The sequence below is a fragment of the Neomonachus schauinslandi genome, chromosome 2 (assembly GCF_002201575.2).
Source record: "Neomonachus schauinslandi chromosome 2, ASM220157v2, whole genome shotgun sequence".
NCBI classification, from domain to species: Eukaryota; Metazoa; Chordata; class Mammalia; order Carnivora; family Phocidae; genus Neomonachus; species Neomonachus schauinslandi.
Window position 1 is genome coordinate 51,850,580 of NC_058404.1, and position 17,630 is coordinate 51,868,209.

General features: G+C 40.7%; 1 protein-coding gene across 3 annotated transcripts in view; it reads right to left on the reverse strand.

Moving 5' to 3' along the window:
• Window positions 1–548: 548 nt before the first annotated feature.
• PINX1 (PIN2 (TERF1) interacting telomerase inhibitor 1) overlaps window positions 549–17,630 on the reverse strand; it is a 94,182-nt gene continuing 77,100 nt past the window's right edge. Inside the window, exons 7-8 of one of the 3 annotated variants that reach the window (XM_044912568.1) lie at window positions 1,565–1,575; window positions 549–1,230 (exon numbers count right to left, since the gene is read on the reverse strand). In XM_044912568.1, coding sequence (XP_044768503.1) covers window positions 762–1,230; window positions 1,565–1,575 — 480 coding nt within the window. In that variant the 3' untranslated portion in view covers window positions 549–761. Of the gene's footprint in view, window positions 1,245–1,564; window positions 1,576–17,630 lie in introns of all 3 variants that reach the window. The other 2 variants (XM_021698853.1, XM_044912569.1) reach the window with 2 other exon arrangements.

Here is a 17,630-nt window from a genome sequence, read left to right on the forward strand (position 1 = left end):
CCTGAGGACCTCCTCCTCATCACAAATAAGGCCAAGCCCACGACAGGGGACTATCCCCAAGCACCACCACATGGAAACAGCTCTGACTGCCCACACTCCGTGAGGAACAGCTAGCTGGCTAAAAGGCCTCCTGGGAGACCTGGAAGGTTAAACTGTCCCCGGAGTTAGCTTGCTTCGTAAACTTTGTCTTCTTGGAGAGAAGACCTCTGAACACAGCCACCATCGCTCAGTGGAAGAGAGGATATTAAAAAATCTCCCCATCAAAACCAAACTAAGCCAAATAACACTCCAATTTGGGAACATAATCATATAATACCTGCTTGGCAAAAATGTATGGTTGGCTATAGAACAGAAAGAACCATGTAAATTCAAACTATTGCCTCTTAATCCTTTAATTAGACTGAGTCCTTGAGAAGGAAGCACAGTTGTTACTGAAGGAAATCAAGAGCAAAAACAGACTGTGACACCTACACATACGTAACAATGTATTCGAATAAATATGAGTACACACTCAGGCTGAAGGGTTCACAGTCTAAAAAGAAATTTATTTGTTTATGAGAGCCATGATTTGGGACATCAGAAAGTTCTCCAGGGATCTGTTGGGAAAAATGTGGTGAGAGGGCGAGACTCAGCAACCCACAGGCATGTCAAAAGATGTGCACAAACTCTCTTGGGTGAACTCTGCTCTGACTTCAGGCCAAAGGTGTTTACTTGCAGGGCCCTGACCGCTGAATGGCTGGAAGGCCCTGGCTCGAGAGAATTTATTCGGAACCTTTCTTCTTCTTCTTCTTCTTCTTCGTCTTCTTCACTGGTATGTCATGTAATATAGCGCCTACTGCTTCCTCAACTTGCTTTTGTAGCTTTTTTTCTCTCCTTTTTTTGGGCTTTGGGGTAATGTCCTGGTCATCAGGGGGCCACACACAATCCTCTCCATCCTCAGCAGAAACACCAGAATTCTCATCCCAACAAGGGTCTCCGAGCTGCCGTTCAACTTGGTCTCTCTTCTTCTTGGCCTGAGGTTTGGTGTAAGTCTCCATATTTTTATCTTTTGCCCCTTTCTTTCTCTTCTTTCCCCGTTTTCTTTCTATTCGGTTCTCTGCAAGGTCAGGCCCTGCTGCTATGACCTGTGGCTTATTCTTTAGCTCCGCCATCCGCTTGGCAAAGTACTCCTGGATGGTGAAGGCACTGGTCGTTGTAGTGGAGGATACATTCCCATCTGGAGTGGCAGGGCTGGAATCATCATCCTAAGGTGGGGAAAAAAGTTAAAACCAATTAAGCCTCAACTGTTGACTCCTCACAGCATCCTGGAGGACTGAACATGGAGCTACTCGCACTGGGCAGGAGGAGACCAGGCTGAGCGCCCAGCTTCCACCATGTCTCTTTATCTCCCCTTTGGTAGAGCTCAACTGCAAAGCACAGAACAAGGTGGCCAGACACTTTGGTTGAATACTGTATGTATTCAAACAGACATAAGCTAACTTTATAAGTGAACTGGCAAGTCACCTACATGGAATTCTGAGTAAACAGCTGCTTAGCAACAATGTTATACCTGATGACTAAGTACCTAGAATCTCCCTTAAAGGGGCGCCTGGGTGGCTCAGTCGTTAAGCGTCTGCCTTCAGCTCAGGTCATGATCCCAGGGTCCTGGGATCAAGCCCCGCATCGGGCTCCCTGCTTGGCGGGAAGCCTGCTTCTCCCTCTCCTACTCCCCCTGCTTGTGTTCCTGCTGTTGCTCTCTCTCTCTAATAAATAAATAAAATCTTTAAAAAAAAAAAAGAATCTCCCTTAAAAACATAGGGACACTAAAGAAGATAGCAGGAAGGGAAGAATGAAGGAGGGGGAATTGGAGGAGGAGACAAACCATGAGAGACTATGGACTCTGAGAAACTGAGGGTTCTAGAGGGGAGGATGGTGGGGGGATGGGTTAGCCTGGTGATGGGTATTAAAGAGGGCACATATTGAATGGAGCACTGGGTGTTATACGCAAACAATGAATTATGGAACACTACATCAAAAACTAATGATGTAATGTATGGTGATTAACATAATAATAATAAAAAAAAAACATAGGGACACTGAAGTCCTCCAGCTTTGTGATTTTGTCGGACACCTATTTCAGCTCTGTTATGGATTACACAGGTCTCTGTGCATTGACCTGGAAGCATAGATGACACATGGATATGCTAGCCGTTCCTGTAACAGGAGCCCAGTGCCAACCCAGAACTGGGTGTGTCAGGAACACCTGTGTCCTCCACAGGCAGAACGTGGTCCTCCAAAAGAGAATGCACCAAGGTTGGAAGTGCAAGTGTTCCCTCCTCCACCCATCAAGAACAGGTTAGCATGGGGAACCCTTCTTCCCTCGGCTGAGGGCGGGGAGAAAGGAGATGGCCCCATCCTTACTCCAACCTGGATTAGATACTCATGGCTGTGTTAGTCTTGTTTCCAAATGTGAAGAATTACTCACTCATAACCGCTGGGATTACGTGAGGTTTACATTTTAATTTTAAATAAATACATTCAGCTGTAAGGCTTCAGAAGCAAGAAAATTCCTAACTTAATGGCCTGGGATAAAAAATGAAATGCTACTATCATCATATGGGTTGTGGCTGGCTGGCAGCAAGAGGATGAAAATGTGTGAGAGAAAACTAAGTACGTACAAGATGAAGAATATAAGGACTGCTTTACGTAAAGTCAATGTTTAGAGTAACCATGTCCACAGAAACTTTTTTGAAATAATCAAGCCATTAGACAATAATGCTAAACCTGGGTTTTCATAATAACCTGGCTTCTTTTCATATTTACTTATTTGCACAGAAGAGACTGGTTGTTCGACCCTTTCATGTTGGAAGGGTGGGAAAATGGTTTTCTGAATAAATCCGTTTCCAAATTAGGATTCTACATATTATTCTCAACTCAGGCAAAGTTCTGCCTATGCAGCTAACTTTATTACAAACCAACACATATAAATGGACCATGCATTTTCTTGATACAGAACTCAAAAAACAGCTCAGTGGAATCAACATAGCATCCTTTTTGAAATTCCAGCAGAATCAATACTCCATCGATGAACAACTGGGCTTTGAGTGGCCACTGCCCCCGAGAGCTCTAACGAAAGGGTACCTTACCAACAACATCACAACTTATCCAATTAACACAAACCTTACTTTACTCAGAGCTAATAACACAAAATTGTGTGGTCAATTTTTAAAATTTCAAAATGTAAAATGCAGAACATATGGAATAAACCAACTAAGCCTTAGGAAGAAGTTCAAATGTTACCTATCAGCGCTCCATTCTAGCTGCAATCCCATCAGGTAATTTTGCAAAAAAATTAAAAACAGCTGCCCCAGGAGAACGAAACAAGGTCCCTTGTGTTTTTAATTCCTAAACTGTTGAAAAAGCTGAATTCCGCATAGCAGAATGAGAAATCTTCTCAAGGTCTCCTGGTGCTAGCTAATCCCAGTTTGATGGGCAAGAATACTCTTGCCTTCCATTTAAGGGCACAGAGCCACACCCAGATAGTAGACAGTCTGTGAAGGTGGCCCATTTATGGTCTCATTTAGTTTCACGGCATTAAAAGGAGTTTATCTTATGCGGGCCAACTCTTCTGGTGTCTGAGGAACTGAAATTTAAATTATATCCTATGGCTCCTTACCTTGCTCACCTATGCATTACCTCCTGAATTCCTGCTTTTAACAGTTAAATCACAGGAACTAATTGCTGGTATTAATCACACTTTTAATTATTAGGAAATATAAGACTATCTTTGAGTCACTTGTTGAATTCAGCAGGCCTTTCTAATTCCAGAAAATAACTATGGCTCATGATCAACTCCTTGTGGTGATAAGGATTTTAATAACCACGGGCCACTGCACACCAAGCTTAGCAGGGCATGGAGACAAGCGAGAGGAGCCAGCACCCAAATCCTATTTATCTCAAAGAAAGTGTAGGTAAAACAATGGCTTGCTGGGGAGAGCCATTTAATGCCAGGTGCAGCCACCCTCCCACACTACAGGAATGTATCTGTTTTAAAAGCCACGGAAACAGCAGGGATCAGTCGCAGATCTGATTCTTGTAGGAGCAGTGCCCAGGACTCCTCCATCATAAGCTCATGTTTTGATTTTATAAATCATAAACCTAGTTTTACTACAGCAATTGTAATCCCTGTATTCTATATTCTTGGCCATAAATATGAAAGATATATACCTTTTTAAGAAAAGAAAACTTCATGTTTGGTCTTTATTTCAAAGTACTGAAAAAAAGCAAGTTACTTCTAGTCATTTGAAACAGACAATTTCTATCTTTCCACATTTCCATTAATCATATAATACAACTTCAAAAAAAATCTGTAATGCCACACATGACTTCTACTTTGTAAACTTTGAGAACGCACCAATTTGCTCACAGTGTTCTAAAAACTAGCCAAATAAATGACAAATAGCTTGAAAACTTCCAGTGCCATACAAAATACCACCAAGGGAGGTATAGTTCTTACTAAACATTTGATTTAAGCTTAGGGATTCAGGAAACTTTTTTTTTTAATTCTAATTCTTGCTGTTAACTAATGAAGGTCCTTAGGTGAATCCCATAGCTTCTCTAGGCCTGTTACCTATTATCAGGTCAAAGAAGTAGGTTAAAGGAGGTCACTTCTAAGGTCCCTTGAGGGTCTAAAACTTACTGATCTCTGAAGAGACATTTGTGCTGGCCATTCCTCAGTGATGGAAGAGAGCAGAGAAGGTACAGGGAGGCAGTACAAGCAGGCAGAAGAGATGAGCCCTGTTCATAGCAAACCACCACCGCAACTGTCAAGCCAAGATGCCACAGTGAGACCAACATGCCCACAGCCTACCTGTGGAAAAAACATTTCTACACCACCTATGAGAAAGCATGCCAGTCGAAAAGCAGATCCAGTAATACCATTCAGAAGAGCTGAAAGAGCCAAATACTATTTTGTACTGAAGAGTTGTTAAGAATGTGTTTAAAAGAAAGGACACTATACAGAGGCTAAAATCAATAAAAGCAACAAATGAGAGCGACTAGTAACTGAAGGACAGATCTATTTTACACCTATATCATGGAAATCATCCCAAATACTTCTAAGAAAGGTAGTAAAAATCTAAAACTTTTAAAAATGATAATAAATTCTCTTTTTGTACTTAACAATTTTGAAGGTTCTCTTTTTCCAACCCTTGGGTTGAAAATCTCCACCGATCCTTCACATACCCTAAATTTGTGTTTTCCAAAGGCAGAGCGTGGGGGAAATGCTAATGATTTTACCCGACTGGAATCAAAACTGTGGTGGGCTTCTGGAATGAATAATGGGTAACTGCTCCCTTGGGTTTTATGCCTCCACAGTCTAAGATTCTTTAAGTCCCGGCTTGAGTGGGCCAAGAGTTTTAATAGCTGCCTAGTAATGGCATGTGCACGGGGAAATGCAGGCTTTCACTTGGGTCTTGTGAAGGATACAGGTGGGAGAGTAGTCTGTGTGGGAGCTGGGCTCTGCCCCATGGAACCCCCCAGCCTTTGTGTTGACCACAGCCTCCTGTCAGTTCCCATGGGACAGGGACATGTCCGAATTAACTGTGCATGTCCAGGACCAAGCAGGATACCTAAGATAAGCTTTGCAAAGAAAGAGGTCCGTGGATGAGGAGGGGAAATGGTAAGGGATTAACAAAGCAGTTTTAAAACAAACCTCTCCCTAAATTTGTAATATATCCACTGTATTGCCTTCCTTTTCATCAAGGGTACATTTAGAGTCTTGAAATTTTTTCCACGTATTTTAGAACCTACTCTTTTTAAAAATATAAAGTGCAACAGCTTCTTGTGTTGGTCTGTTTCATGAGTTAACATTGTCTGTTCCCAGAAAACCTCAGTCTTCTCATTTCTCTCAGAGCTTATAAAAGTATGTGTTAAAAAAAAAATCTGATAATCGGTTTTCCCAAATGATAGCTGGGGCCTTAATTTCTATCCAAGCAATAAATATTCTGTGGGTTGGAACTCAGGAGGACCTGTTCCTCACTTCACAGAACCTCAGTGGTTTAAAGCCGGAAGGGCCCTGTGGGAATGTTCCACTCAATCACAGAAGGAAACCTGACCCAATGAGGCCATATCTGGGTGTACTATAGAAAGCAGCCATCATTTCTTAGATGCCTTCAACATGCAAGTCACTTATTATCATAAGTCAGCCCATGTGACCCTCACAGCAACCGGAAGAGAGGCATTTTCTCCATTTTACAGGTCAAAGCACTTAACTGCAGAAGGTCTTGGGCCGCAAGGCTGCCAGACACAAAGCCCCTTCTCTTTCCACGACGGCATCCTAACTTTTGGCCTGTGTCACACAGACTCACTTGTCACTGTTGTTCTCTTCAGAAATCATCCTAATACTGAAATGTGTATCAGTTGGTCATATAATCCATGGACTAAGGTCCATGGCTCAACTTTGACGAGGGCAGAAGGTAAACTGATGCAAAAGCTTCATGTAGAAAAAATGTCACCAGAAATAGATACTACTTTCTAAACAGGAAAAAAACAAAAAAACCCTTATGTAGTTTGCAGTTTATATAAATAAAAAATAGCCCAAAACCAGGCTGAAGAGTTTTATAATTAGTCAAATTAGCATGTAAATTCACTTAGCAAAGTGTGAGGGTTTTGAAGCAGGAAGTAAAAGCTGAGCCCAACCTTCCACCTAAGGCAAGACTCCCTCGTGGACAGATGTCTTACGACTTCCAGCCAGACACCTCTAATACGGACAGCGATTACTTGGTGAGGCGGGCAGTCCCTCCTACCATTAACTTGCTTTATCTCCATTTTCTCAACAGCAACAGTTAGATTCCAGTGGTTCAACCCTATATACTTGTGCCATCCTGAAAGCTGGAGAATCTTAGGACCTAAACCTAACTGGCAGTTCTGAATTACCACTGGGATTGGGAGCAGCGGGACAGAATGGATGCAAAGGAAACAAGACCTTACAAAGAGAGATCCTTAGGACATCAACTATAATATACCACAATCATGTCAGGTGCCTGGAAGATGCCCAAAACTATGCATGTCAACTTTTCTCCAATGTCCACAGAATTATGAGTTTGTTCTTTGTTTCTCTTAGAACCTCTCTAGAGGCTCTGCAGCTCAATGAGCTATCTGCTCAAGCACCTCTGGGTTCACAGTCCTCTGTGCCTTTCAAACATGTATACTAAGATGGATTAACAGCAAAATGCCCAAATAAAAAGGATTCTCTTTATTGTTCTCAGGAGGATGTTGTTAGTATCTTTCAGGGCAGGAAAACAGAACAGTTTGGGTTGGGAATTCAGTGAGGTGTTTGGGGCAATTGCACTATAAATATAAAATCTTAACTTATGATAGATTAGGCCAGCGATGGGGTTTCAAAGGTAAGTCTTTCAGCTCACTGGCCTCTCTCATATGTCACTGCTCATCTTAAGTGACAAGATGACTGAAGCCTTTTGATTTCCATGTTAAAACACAAGAGGTCAGGCTGCAACAGTAATCCTTCAATGAACTTTCCTCATCGAAAGAAAAAGTAGACACCCAGAGCTCAAAAGTAATGGATTTAGCAACTGTTGTTACTAGCTCTGACAGCTGGTGCCTATGATGAGCAAATGCTCATTTCCACTCTCTTCTATCGTCAGCTGGGGCTGGAGCAGTCTGCAAAGTTAAGGAAGCTTGGCCAGTGAGTGCTTTGGAAGAACATTTTGTATCTTTTCCAAATTTTTCAGCAGGACAGTTCTGACAAACACAAATTATGTTTTAGATGTACTCCTGGGATGTAGAAATTGCACCCATTCATTTTGGACAGAGATAAAGTCATGAAGTGATTTCATCACTTACGGGATGAAGGCACTGCTGGAATATGTACGCGCTAGAGCCTCTGCCAACAGATGGGGCAGAAAGGGCTGACACAGTCACTCATTATGTGGGCCAAGGATGCTCTTGCAGATCCTTTCAACATAGTCAGGTGCATCACCTTCTTGAAGATGGAGTACAAAACTGCCTCCTTCAACAAGGCTGATCCCTTGTGAAACAACCTCTCTTGTTTACTCTCTGTGACTAGCAATTAATGAGTTACTTCTATTTTCTGATTTTTTATAATTTGCCGTGTAAGCATCTTCCCAGGGAAATGTTAAGTTCCTTGAGGACAGAGACCATTTCTACTTCATTTATATTCGGCACACACTCTCCAAGGAGGAACAACGACATGGTAAGTGCTCAAGGAGAGCACAAAAGACACCAAACCCACGCAGATTAAGGCTGGGAGATACCCTCACTACCACCCACTGAGCCATAAGCTTTGTATTTATTGGTAGAGATCTGTCTGCACGCTGGGCAGGCCTAATGCCTAGAAGGCGCTTGGAAGGGCAGGAAGGAGAGAGTCAGCATTTTGCAGTATATATTCTTCCCATCCAGATGAAACCATTCCCTTCGCATCAGATGCCGCCACGCCTCATGGTGCACCCTGCTTCTCTAACGACTTAGAGTGATCAGCCAGTTACCTCCTGTGGCCCTTAGGGATTCAGAGGAGCTCAGTCAATAGATGCACACACTTCTCTGGTCTGTTACTCCACAAGTGACTGTAGTCACCTCCCAGGAGATAATTGGAAAAAAAAAAAATATGTGCCATGTTGTATGAGAACTGTCACATGCACTCTGTGGGACTGGCAGAACATAGCAACAAAACAGCCTGGATGGGCTGAATTGTTCTTGTCATCAAAAGAAAAGGCTGGACAGCAAGAGTGCTAGGGCACATCAGAGGCAAAGGTAGGAGCTTATTCTAAGACAAACAGCTGGATGAAAGTTCCACTATAAGCCCCTGGCTGCAAGTTGTTAAGGTACAGCCTATGTTGTATCCTGTGCCGAAAATACAACCTGGGAAAGCCCGTTTCTAGAGAGTCATCAGAATTCGTTTGTCTCCAAAGGTTAAGCTAAGCAGTGATCAATACTGTTAGTCAGAAAGCAGGAATTGTGCTGCTGTGCCAACATTTCTCTCCTTGCTTTCCATGTACCTTTTGGTTTCCATATAATTGAAGACATTTAGTGTTTTCCTGACAAAGAGCTGTTTCTGCACTCATGAAAAGTTTATTCAAATGTGAAATCTTGTGTGTGTGTATGTGTGTGTTTCAAGATCTCCATCACTCACATCTGGAGTTAGGCTAAACACACAGTTTCAGTTGTAACCAGTCTTAGGGAATCTGACTGGGAAACACAACTGCTTTTAGTATTAGAAAGCATCGCAAGAGTTAAGAACAAATACAAAACCCACCTGACTGAAGAGAAATTTTGATTAAAAGTTGGGTTAAAAATAAAAAATATAATATCGGCAGTAGAATTACGCAGCAACTCAACTGGAAAACACCTAGACTCACTGTGTATGGGGGGGGGCAGGTGTGCACATACAAACAGGTTCTAGGAACCCAAGGCATGTATTAGAAGCCCACTCTGCAGGGGCTCCAGGAGAGTGCTCTCTGGGACAGGGTTGGCAAACTATGGCTCATGGGCCAAATCCATCCTGCTGCTGATCTCTGAACACCTCGCAAGTTAAAAAAAAGGGTTTTACATTTTAGGGGTGCCTGAGTGGCTCAGTCGGTTAAGTGTCCGACTCTTGATTTCAGCTCAGGTCATGATCTCAGGGCTGTGAGATCAAGCCCTGCGTTGGGCACTGCACTCAACACAGAATCTGCTTGAGATTCTCTCTCTCCCTCTGCCCCTCCCTCCAATAAATAAATAAATAAATAAATAAATAAATAAATAAATAAATAAAATCTTTTAAAAAAGGTTTTTACAATTTTAAATGGTTGGGGGAAAAATCAAAAGACTATCTTATGACTTGTGAAAATTATGTGCATTTCAAATATCAGTTTCCATAAATAAAGTTTTGAATTTCATCAGTAAAGAATTTGTGGAAGTTTGTTTTCTCTCTAGTATATAAACATAATAGATGCTAAGTAAGTATTTGCTGAACAAATGAATAAATTTATTATCAAATATCTGCTTTTGGAAGTGTTAGATGCTTTTGAAGTATACACACATACACACACATATACAGACACATATACATGCACATACATATGGAATTGGGGGGCTTTGGGTTTGATGGGAGTTCTCAATGTCCATCACTTGCTACCTTCCTGAATTAATGCTGGTGAATGGTAGAGAGGCTGCTAACTGCTGTCTGATTTCAAGCAGCAAAGGATGGTAGACAAGGAGAAAGTCTGGTGATGAAGCGATCGGACATCAAAGAGAACTCTCAACACCCTATAAACCTAAAGAGGTAACTTTCTAATAATTAGGCATTAGAACTTTGCTTGGAATTTACAAATTCAGACAAATAAATGGACATCTCAGAAAATAATGGAGAACTGGAAGGGACAAAATATCTTGCTCTGCACTAAACAACAGCAGAGCAATACAAATGATGCCGAATTCCTCATATGAAGGCCAATGCTAACAAAGCTGTTCATTTCTTTTTTTTTTTCCTTTTGCCTTGTCAGCTGCTCCAGTTACCATTCATTAAGAAAAGCCAACATAAACATGTTTTAAAAGGATGATTCTCTATGGCAACAACTTCTCAAGTAACTGACATCAAAACTACTGAAAAGAGTCATAACCTCTGGGGAAAAAGAGGGGGAAGAAAAGAGGAGCAGGTTTCCTGCCCCCCTGAAAGGTCCTAAGGCTTGGAAAGTTGCAGTGACTCATGAGACATTTCACAACATACTAGCCCTTATAAGATAAACGAGGCTCCTCCAAAGCTAGAAATGATCAAGGTGACATAGACACCAACTTCTTTCTGAATGAGGTCTAAAAATAATCCAAAGTGACTACATTTTATAATTCTAGGTCAACTGGTTCTCTTCGCTGCTCTATGGAGCAGGACAAGTAGCTTTTATCCGTAGTTGAAGGCTAGTATCTGAATCTTGAAGGACAGAAGCAGAGGCTACCTGAGGATCTGTCTCTTCCATCTTTACTCCACAGAAGACTTGAAAATTGCTTAGGAATCATGAAAACTCATGCTGAGGCTCCTTATTACAGAAAGCATAGCATTTTTTGAAGAGTTCAGAGAATCTAGTACTTTAAAACTAGGATTAGAGGAGGAATAGTTATCTGGAATAGTCAAGATTACTTTCAAGAGAAAGGTAAATTAATTTAGGTAAATGAAGTCACTAACAAAACAGAGTCCTTTCCCTCAGTTCTTGTGTATTATATAAGGTTAACCCTTCCATACTCTTTTTAATTGACCAGAAATCAAAATAACAATTAAAAGCATTTAAAAATGCCCTTTAGGAATAAATCTGGTAAGGCAAAATAATTCTATGTTTAAAGGATATTTAAGTTATTAGTAAGAGTAAATTAAATTCTGAACTCATTGAATCACGTAATAAAAGTAAATGACACAAAAATACGATCTTGAAAAGGCTCAAGTCCAAAGATTTGGCCATCCCGTCCCTCATGAACAGCCACTGAACAGCTACTATTTACCTGACCAGGGTTGGGACCTAGATAAGGAGCTCTCAGTCCAAGGGAGACAGACTGTAAAAAACTAGTATTAATAAAAAATGAGACCTAGGTAGATCTCATGTAAGTGGTCTTCCCACCACAACAAAAATTAAAATTAAAAAAAAAAAATACACTGGGAGAATTTATTTTTAGAATAAAGAGAAACTAAATGATAAAACCAACTACAAAACAACTCAGTTCAACAAACCCCTAACTGATTGAATGGAGACCATAATTCTAAAACGTTCATAGAAAATAAATTACCCATCAGGGAAATTCAAATCAAAACCACATTGAGATACCACCTTACACCAGTTAGAATGGCAAAAATTAACAAGGCAGGAAACAACAAATGTTGGCGAGGATGTGGAGAAAGGGGAACCCTCTGACACTGTTGGTGGGAATGTTAGTTGGTACAGCCACTCTGGAAAACAGTATGGAGGTTCCTCAGAAAGTTAAAAATAGAGCTACCCTACCACCCAGCAGTTGAACTACCAGGTATTTACCCCAGAGATACAGATGTAGTGAAAAGAAAGGGCACATGCACCCCAATGTTGTTCATAGCAGCAATATCCACAATAGCCTGTGGAAGGAGCCGAGATGCCCTTCAACAGATGAAGGATAAAGAAGACGTGGTTCATACATACAATGGAATATTACTGGGCCATCAGAAAGGATGAATACCCACCATTTGCATCCACATGGATGGGACTGGAGGGGATTATGCTAAGTGAAATAAGTCAAGCAGAGAAAGACAATTATCATATGGTGTCACTCATATGTGGAACATAAGCAGTAGCATGGAGGACAATGGGGAAGGAAGGGAAAACTGAAGAGGGGAGTATCAGAGAGGGAGACGAACCATAAGAGACTGTGGACTCTGGGAAACAAACTGAGGGTTTCAGAGGGGAGGGGGGTGGGGGGATGGGATAGCCGGGTGATGGGCATTAAGGAGGGCACGTATTGGGATGAGTACTGGGTGTTACACGCAACTAATGAATCACTGAACACTACATCAAAAACTAATGATGTACTGTATGGTGGCTAACGTAACATAATAAAAAACTAAATTAATTAACAAAAAGATAATAAACATTATTGCTACTATAAACACAATCCTTCTGTGTTATTATGCATATTAAATATAGAATCAGTTTTATGCAAGCTATAATTTTTTTTATTTTATAAGGAAGAATGATAATATCTTAAAAGTTTAAGCAAAAAAGTACAAGTAATGCCACCTCCCTACCTGGTTCCATAAAGTAAGCCCTGCTTCTTGTTTTTGTCCCTAACTGGCTCTGCATCCGTGGAGATGCAATGCCCTAGAGCACTGTGCTTCTTAAACTATCAGGGGTGAAGGGCCCATTGTTTTTTTTTTTTTAAATCTCCAATCCATTGTGGACCAACACTTTTGTAAACAGACCACGACTATCTACTAAAGAAAATAAAGTACAATAGAATACAATATTAAAAAATACTTTGAAAATGAAACTTTAAAAAGACATAAAAAACACAAGTTCCAATTTATGAAACTTAATATCAAGCTATAAAAGTTTCTAAATGCTTACTCTAACTTCTGTCCTTGTCATGAGCTGGTCTGTGGACCATACTGTGAGTGGCAGTGGTATAAAGTGTTAGCTACCAAAGGAAAGAATGAAAAGGTACTGAGTTCAATGTAGTGCAAGTGGCAATCACCCAAGTGTCAAAAAAATCTGACTCACATCTGACAGAATGTGTGATCTTGGACAAGTCACTGGCCTTTTGCGCCTCAAAGCGAATCATTTGCAAAACAAGGAAGTAGGGCTACTCAGTTACTTTTCTCCAACACAGTTTTGCACTGTGTGTTGTTCTTCAAATGAAATTTAAACAGAGGGCAATATGTAACACAACAGAACTGTGTTTGAGGTGGGGTTAGGGGAACCCAAAGCTCCTGTCCTAAACCTCCTCTCCCCTGATAAGGCCCCTGAGGCATCTCTGAGGAACTCCAAGGGCTCTATGTGGAGTTGGAAAAAAGACAGCTATGTTTTTTAAGGTCTGTTACAATTCTAACATTCTAACATGCTGTAGCCTTGAGAATTTCACAGCACTCAGAGTCAGGAGACTAAGAAGCTTTCAAGAATACAATCAGGTCTTTGCTATTATATATATACACAATTCTTAAAGTTGTCATTAACGTTTAGAATTCTAGCAACTGGCTGTCAGAAGTGTCCAGTGAACAATTTCTTCCAAAAATGGTAACGAAGCATCAAGCCCGTTCTTCTTAATACTGTAAAGCCTTGCAAACTGGGTCCTGAGGTTCCAGGTGATTCAGAATGATGTCATTCTTCCTGCTTCACCTGGTGGGCTCCAAAGAGGACCCAGAGGGGAGATGGTGATGCCCAGACCCACATCACCAATGTCCCTGCCAGACTATCACATGAGAAGCGAATTATCGCCTTCTCACCAGCCATGGCCACGCTCTAACCCAAAGGAAGGTTCCTTTTCAAACTATTTTCATTACATCACAGGATGAAAATCTGGGAGAGAATGTTATTTCTGTTTTCCTGGCAGGACAGAAGGATAGAAGGAAAAATGAGCCAATATTTCACTCTTCTCTTCCAACACTGGGCCATCTGTGTGTCAATTTCTTATTATCACAAAAGCTCTCAAAACCATTTGCTTGATCTGTCAACAAACAAAAAGCCAAATCTAATCCTTTCAGTCCAAACCTACGCCCTGGCAAAAGTCTAAACAAACAAAACAGTCCAGTGACTTACAACTCTTGGGTTGTTTTGGTAGTCCTTCCCTTCACCCCCTACTTCTTTTTCTTTTCTTCCTCTTTAATGAGTGTCTGATTATAAACTGGGTTTGTTAACTATAAGACAATATAAATTTTTACTGGTACTAAAACAACTTTCAAAAAAGCAATGACCTACTTTCTCCTTTCTGGCTCTTATAGAAAGTAGAGGCAGGTCCCCCAAACCCTGTTTGAAGTCCTTGCTGCCAGGAGATGGTCGGTTTATGTCTCTTGTCCTAGGACAGGAAAAGGATGCACTCTCGGCACCGTGTGCTAGGGAGAGATAAGGCCAGAGATTTCTGTCCTCAGCACCTTATCAGCTTTTCCTGCTACTTTCCAGAGCAGACAGCACCATGACTGGCAATAAACTAAACTAGTCTGGGGGGGGTGGGGAGGGGCTGGGTTTGTGAGCAGCTTGAGATTGGAGGGAGGGGGGAGGTAGGAAGGGGTATAAAATGAGGAAAAGAGATGAGGTTTTTAATATATCTTAAAATGGTTTGGCCCAAATAAAATTGCCCGTCCCCTCCTTTTTAAACACATTTGTTTTATCTCTCTTTTTGCTAAAACCGCTGTAACAGGGATGAAAGGTTTTTTAAGAACTTCCTTTCTGGTTGGAATGCACAACCACTGTCCTTGCTTTGAGCCCTGCCCCTAACTGCCTTGTGCTACTGGCCCCTGGGCACGTAGCACAAGACCCATCTGCTGTCTATGCTCTGACAGGGGCCTATAAACCGTAGGCTGCAGAGTGCTTTCTCGGGGCACACGTGCCTCATTTAGACAACTCGTGTTTTCTGCGGCCAATTCCATTTCCATGTTGCAGAGGAACAAGCAAGGCTATGAGAGACTCCTCCAAATGCAGAAGGATGTCACTGGTGGTATCTTTCTGCAACAAATCACACCTGTGAATCCAAGAAGGCTTCTATGCTTTAGAAATCCTGGTCATTTTCCAGCTGGGGAACAAAGATAGCTGCTGGAGAAGAATCTAGACTAAGCAGGGAAATTTAAAATTAGTTATGGCCTCAGTTACTTCTAATGAACTCATATGAAAGTACTACAAATTTAGCAGTCTTCTTTTTAAAACTTTTACCATGGAAATTTCCAAACATACAAAGCTGAGAAAGCAGTAAAATGAACCAATACCCAATACCCAGCTTTAACCATTATCAACACATAACCATTACCAACTCTACTTCCATTAATTCAAAGCAAATCAAAGATATCATATACTTTCATCTATAAATTTTTTAGTATGTATGTCTACAAGATAACAGCTCTGAGAAAAACCTGTAACTAGAACACTATTATCACATAAAAAGATTAGCAGAAATTCTTTTACATCACTAAATATCTAGTCTGTGTTCACATTGCTTTTATTGTCTTTTTTTTTTTTTTTAAAGATTTTATTTATTTATTTGAGAGAGAGAATGAGAGACAGCACAAGAGGGAAGAGGGTCAGAGGGAGAAGCAGACCCCCCGCTGAGCAGGGAGCCCGATGCGGGACTCGATCCCGGGACTCCAGGATCATGACCTGAGCCGAAGGCAGTCGCTTAACCAACTGAGCCACCCAGGCGCCCCTTTTATTGTCTTTTAAGTTATTTCTTATTACAGTTCATTTGAATCAGTTTCCAAATAAGGTCCATATATATATTGTGATTAGTTGATATGTCTCTTGTCTTTTAGGCTATTCATTCTCATTCCCTCTTTTGTTTTTTCAATTTCTTACTGATGAAACCAAGGCATTTGTACTACAGAGTTCTCCCAGAATCTGAATTTTGCTGAATGGATCCCTATGGTATGGTATGGGTTAACATGTTCCTGTCTCACGGATGTCCTGTAAAGTTAAATCTAGAGGCAGCTTTATTTTCTAATGCAGCACTTCTCCAATACAGCATGTTGCTTTATGAAAAACTGGGATGGATTCATGGTTAAGTAAGCTTGGGAAACAAACCTATGCAATTCCTCCCTTTGATTCATAATGCACACTATCATCTGAGATATCTAGTAGTTGTTAAACTTCAGAACCTCCCAAACTTATTTCACTTTGGAACCCTTTTTGGCATAAAATTCACTGACACCCCATGGAATTAGTGTTCTGCTTAACCTGCTTTAAGAAGGTCTGTTCACACAGATACTGCCATGATCTAGATAAGATGAGTAGTTCTCCTGATTAAATCTTACAGCTAAATCTTTGATTTACCTTGTTCTAAGGGGGCAGGCTTTTACCAATGAACCATACCTTTTACGCAAAACTGGCAGACACCTGGAAGGGAAGTGACAAGAGGACCAGACAAGCATTCTGTCATGAACAACCACTTGCTAGGTGACTTTGGGAGGAGAGGCTAGCTCTTCCCTAGATATCCCATTATTGACATGGGACTATCCATTCCCAGGCTTAGTCAGAAATATCACTCTTCCATCTTGTAATGGAAGGTGACAGAGAAATAACATGTCCCAAATCACACAAGTACGTATGTATCAAGTTTTAAGACTGTCTATACTCTAATCATTTTTTTTTTTTAAAGATTTTATTTATTTATTCATGAGAGACAGAGAGAGAAGCAGAGGGAGAAGCAGGCTCCCAAGGAGCAGGAAGCCCAATGCGGGACTCGATCCCAGGACCCTGGGATCATGACCTGAGCCGAAGGCAGACGCTTAACCATCTGAGCCACCCAGGCGCCCATCATTTTCTTTTTAGGATTATGTGCAAGCATTAAGAACTATATAATTTGACCAGCTGGATAATCAGGGTGAAGATCTTAGAACCAGGTTCCACTTAAAAGTTGGTGCAGAGTACAGAGTTCAACTACAGAATAATGAATAATTTCTAATATAATCAAGAGGATAAAAATGGAGAACATAATCAAGAATCAATGAACATATAACAAAATTCAAATTTAAGAAAGCAATTCCTAAAAATAAAATGAAATAAATACATGTGATTATTCATCAGTGTTAAATACCTACACAGAATGGAATTCCAAATGACCTTAAAACACCGTAATTCGACCATACATACCCTAATGGGATACATCCAAAGGACAAAAAGAAATGGTAAAACAAAACAAAAAACCCTTCAATCTATTTTTTTTTTGATAATCAAGTTATCGATGTTATTCTGTAACTATCATGTATGTAATAGGAAATAAACAAGTAAGTATAATAATAGTATAATGCTTTTATTTCTAGAATCCATAGATTCCAAGAATTCTTACTGTGGGTAAATAAAGATAAAAGATTTATAATGTTCTGGTAAGCGCTGTGAATTTTGCAAGACTGTTGAATCTCAGATCTGTACCTCTGAAATAAATAACGCAATATATGTTAAGAAAAAAAAAAAAAAAAAGAAGAAGAA